Here is a 4,611-nt window from a genome sequence, read left to right as displayed (position 1 = left end):
TTATTATTTTTCATCATCATCATCATTATTATTATTATCACTATTATTATTATTATTATTATTATTGTCAACTTGCATCCGTGCCCATTGTAGATTATTTTATTGCCTCCATCAGGTAACTAATATTCTTTTTTATCACCAGGCCGGTTTATTTCTTTTTATTTATTTATTTATTTCAGAATTTACAAGGCGTGAATTATGAGCGATTTAAAGTGTAATCTGTTTCGTTATTATTATTATTATTATTATTAATAGTTTTCGTGTTTCTGAATCCTATCTACACCACGTCTTATAAAAGGGAAAATATGATGATGATGATGATAATAATAATAATAATAATAACTAATAAAAACTAATAATAATAATAGTGATGTTAATGATGATGATGATATAATAATAACAGTAATAATGATAATGATAATAATAATAATAATAATGACGACCGCAGTATGCATAGTCCTTTTTCCATTATATTTACCATAATTCACCACGAGCGTAATTCGGCCATAAACACTACACAGCTTCCTGATTGTGGCCAGTAGAAGGGGTGAATATTATTGAACGACGTGTGAAATAAATGGTAATCCAATTTAATAAAGAAAATAATGATTAACCCACAGCGACAATTTATTTTAACAACCGTAGGGGAAAAAAAAATCGTCTGGATCGTAATATGAACTAGAATTTATTGCTACACCCTTTTTACTCTAACCTGGCCTAAAATTGCCATCTCTCCACCTTGAATGCTGGGTTGTAACAGTGGATTAACGCTGCAATATGGTGCTAGTCGCGAAGAAGTGCCGTGGAAAGGATAGAGAGCCGTAATATTGTCTTTTTCTGCCACTTAGCAACGTGAAATATAGCTGCAAAAGGATGAAAATCTAGGCCAAGTTAGAGTAAAATGAGTATAGGCACGAGGAAACGTGGGAAGGATTTAGAGCCGTAGCATTATCTTCCTCCGCCGTTGATCTCTTCCAAGTTAGAAGCAGTGTGACGAAAATACGGCCAAGTTAAGGTTGTTTGAGTAATCCCGGTGTGTTTCCCCGAGCAGACCTATCAACAGCAGGCAAGAAACGGTCCCTCCATGGCCGTCCCGTGCAGTGAACCGATGATCCCTTGGGTTAGACAGCGCCTCGCCACAGTGAAGCGCGGAAAAGAGTGTGGAGGTTGCGAAATTGCCGCAAAATGACGAAAATTGAGCCCGGATTAAGATGAAAAAATTATTGGATATTTCGAGGAATATTCCGGTGTATATATTTTTTTTAATTAATAAAATCGTTTGGTTGTATAATGATAAGGTTTTCCCACAGTAGTAATAGTGGTGGTGGTGGTAGTAGTAGTAGGAGTGGTCGAAGTAGTAGTGGTGGGTGTGGTGGTGGTAGTAGTAGTAGTAGTAGTAGTAGTAGTGGTGGTGGTGGTGGTGGTAGTAGTATTAGTAGTTGTAATAGTGGTAGTGGTGGTAGTAGTAGTAGTAGTGGTAGTGGTGGTGGTGGTAGTAGTAGTAGTAGTGGTAGTGGTGGTGGTAGTAGTAGTAGTAGTGGTGGTGGTGGTGGTGGTGGTAGTAGTAGTAGTGGTGGTGGTGGTGGTATTAGTAGTAGTAGTGGTAGTTGTTGTTGTTGCTGCCTCAGGCTCATCTGAACTCAAACCCAGTGGACTGCAGGCCCAAGTTGCCCTTTTTTCCTCAGTCCAACATCTTCCTTTCGGGGGAAGGGAAGGGGATTGAGGGACGTCTGTATAACCTGGCAGTGGAGCCGTGTGGTTTTGTTGGTACTACTACTACTGCTACTACTACTACTATTATTATTACTACTACTACTACTGCTGCTGCTGTTACTACTACTACTACCACCACCACCACCACCACCACAACTGCTGCTACTGGTGCTATTGCTGCTGTTGTTATTAGAGTAATAATGATAATGAAAATAATAATAATAATAGTAGTAGTAGTAGTAGTAGTAATAATAACAACAACAATAATAATAATAATAATAATAATAATAGTAGTAGTAGTTGTAGTAGTAGTAATAATAATAATAATAATAATAATAAAAACGTACTGAAGTTGTTAAATACCGTAAGTCACCTTCAGTATGACAGTAACCCCTTCCACTGAGAGAGAGAGAGAGAGAGAGAGAGAGAGAGAGAGAGAGAGAGGCATCAAAAATCAGTCACTATTTACACCACATCTTACCTGGTGACTGCGGTGGGCGTGACGGCGAGGGTGGTGTGGTGGTGGTGTGGTGGCGGTGTGATGGTGGTGCTGTGGTGGTGGCGACGGCTAGGTGGTGGTGGTGGTGGTGGGCTAGGTGTGCCGCTGTGGCCAGGACGTCGCCTAGCAAGTCACGGATCAGGAAAGACTTATTGCCACTCATCCTAGCAGTTTGGTGTCACTTTCCTCTTTTCCTAGCAGCTTGGTGTCACTTTCCTCTTCCTAGCAGTTTGGTGTCACTTTCCTCTTTTCCTAGCAGCTTGTGTCACTTTCCTCTTTTCCTAGCAGTTTTGTGTCACCTTCTCCTCTTTTCCTAGCAGTTTTGTGTCACTTTTTCCTCTTTTCCTAGCAGTTTGGTGTCACTTTTTCCTTTGTTTTTCCCTAGCAGTTCCACGCAGATTTCCACATAAGAGTTTTACGTTATATCGTCAGCTTAGCCCCTTCACTTTCCACTTTCCTTGTGTCTTAGCCTTTCACCTGTATCTTCCTAGCTATACATATCTTCCTAGCGATACACATATTCCTAGCTATACACATATTCCTAGCTCTCCCCTTCTCTCTAGCTACCTATGTCTTCCTAGCTGTCCCTTTCTTCCTAGCTACACGTATTCCTAGCTATCCCCTTTCTTCCTAGCTACACATTTCTTCCTAGCTGTCCCTTTCTTCCTAGCTATCCCTTTTTTCCCTGCTATCTTCCTATCGACTCTGCCTAACTTGGAACACCTTTTCTGGGTCACTTTCACCTCGTCTCGTTCACTTTCTCTGCCGTTCTGTGCCTCGCCTCAGGAACTCTGTCTTGGTGATTATTTTTACCTGGTGCTATTTTACCTTCGTCTTTTCTACTCTCTCTCTCTCTCTCTCTCTCTCTCTCTCTCTCTCTCTCTCTCCCCTATTTCTGATTTTCCTTCACTTTACTCCCTCTCTTTCTTCCTGTCGTAGCTCCTGTTCACCTTTAACTTATTTTTCCTTGTGTGTTTTGCTATTTATCGTCAATTATCTTTTTTTTTTCCTGTTTGCTGTCTATACTCTTATGTTTTTTTTTCCGATTTCTGATTTTCCTTACAAGTTTTCCTCCTTGTCTTAGTTCCTGTTCGCCTGTGACTTATTTTTCCTTGTGTTTTTTTCCGAAATAATCTTGTTTTTTCCTATTTCTGGTTTTCCTTCGTTTTACACCTTCTTCTTCCTTGTCTTAGGCCCTGTTCACCTTTAACTTATTTTTCCTTGTTTAGCCTCAATATTCTTGTTTTTTCTTGTTTTATTCTTGCCACAGCCACGTAAATTCATTCAGCCTAAGGGAGGCCCGTAGTGAAGGGGTTGGTACCGTCTAGAAAGCTTATTAATCGGAAAATTTAAATTCAATCAGTTTTTTTAATATAATTTTTTTCAATTTTTTCTTCATGGGTCTTCGTAGGGAAAAAATTATGGTCAGAGTATATTCCTTCTTTGTTTATATAGCTATAGTTTTTATGCGGTTTTTGGAAGTATATCCGTTTTTATTTTGAATTTTGAAAGGGTTAGATTAGGTTCAGGTTTTTAAATATATCGTCTCATCCCGTCTCGATAATTCACCGTTTGATGTCTGTTTATTTTATTTATAACCTTATTTATTTATTTCATGTATTTATTTTTTTAGACAGCTTATTGTTCGTTGTGTACCTTTCTAGTAAATTCTAAATAGGAGAACCGCTTAGATGATTTTGAATATTAGTGGGATTATTTTGTGTATATTTGTAACATATGCATCATTATTTTTCACGTCGAATTTCGGTATCTTTTGCTTTTAAAGTTTTTTTCTTCATTCTGTTGGTAATTTTATTGTTTACTTCCAGTCTTCTACTTCCCTCCCGTTTCAAATCTTCCTCTTCACTTGCTACCAGGCTTTCATTTCTCCTAGTTTCAGATTTATTATTATTATTATTATTATTATTAATTATGTCTCCTATTGGTCTTGGTTTTCTGTGCGTTTAAGGTCTTTCTCTGCAATCTTTATATTAGTTTTTCCATTCCATACATTTCGTCTTTTTAGTTTTCCAATTCATCCAATTTTTTTCCCTGCCTTGTTTCAGCCTCGTCTCGCTCTTCACTTATTATCAGTAGTTCTTTCCCTTTTTTTAATCATTTAATTTATATATCTGTTTATTAATCCGTGGTTTAATTTTTCCTCTCACTTTCAATATTCCCCATTGATTTTACAACCTTTCTTTTGTCAGTTCTTATTCTACCAAGTTGAATATAATTTATCTCTCAGTAGTCAAGCACTTCTCATTTCTATTTTTCTTTCCATTCAAGTTTTCTCGTACATCTGAAGCCGTCCGTAATATCAGTCCCGTCGTCCGCATGTCATTTTCCCTCTCGTCTTCAGATTTCCTCGTCAAAGCTCAGTTCCTTACGTTACGTGT

At 38.0% G+C, this 4,611-nt stretch overlaps 1 protein-coding gene across 1 annotated transcript in view; it reads right to left on the bottom strand.

The window, feature by feature from the left end:
• LOC145396705 (uncharacterized) overlaps positions 1-2,375 on the bottom strand; it is a 31,745-nt gene extending 29,370 nt beyond the window's left edge. The window contains exon 1 of the mRNA XM_080269995.1: positions 2,316-2,375. Coding sequence (XP_080126121.1) covers positions 2,316-2,375 — 60 coding nt within the window. The remainder of the gene's footprint in view (positions 1-2,315) is intronic.
• Between the last annotated feature and the right edge of the window lie 2,236 nt (positions 2,376-4,611).

This window comes from Coenobita brevimanus, chromosome 4 (assembly GCF_032717465.1).
Source record: "Coenobita brevimanus isolate Jiangsu-jjx chromosome 4, ASM3271746v2, whole genome shotgun sequence".
In the NCBI taxonomy this organism is placed as follows: Eukaryota; Metazoa; Arthropoda; class Malacostraca; order Decapoda; family Coenobitidae; genus Coenobita; species Coenobita brevimanus.
This window is presented reverse-complemented; position numbering and strand designations above follow the sequence as displayed.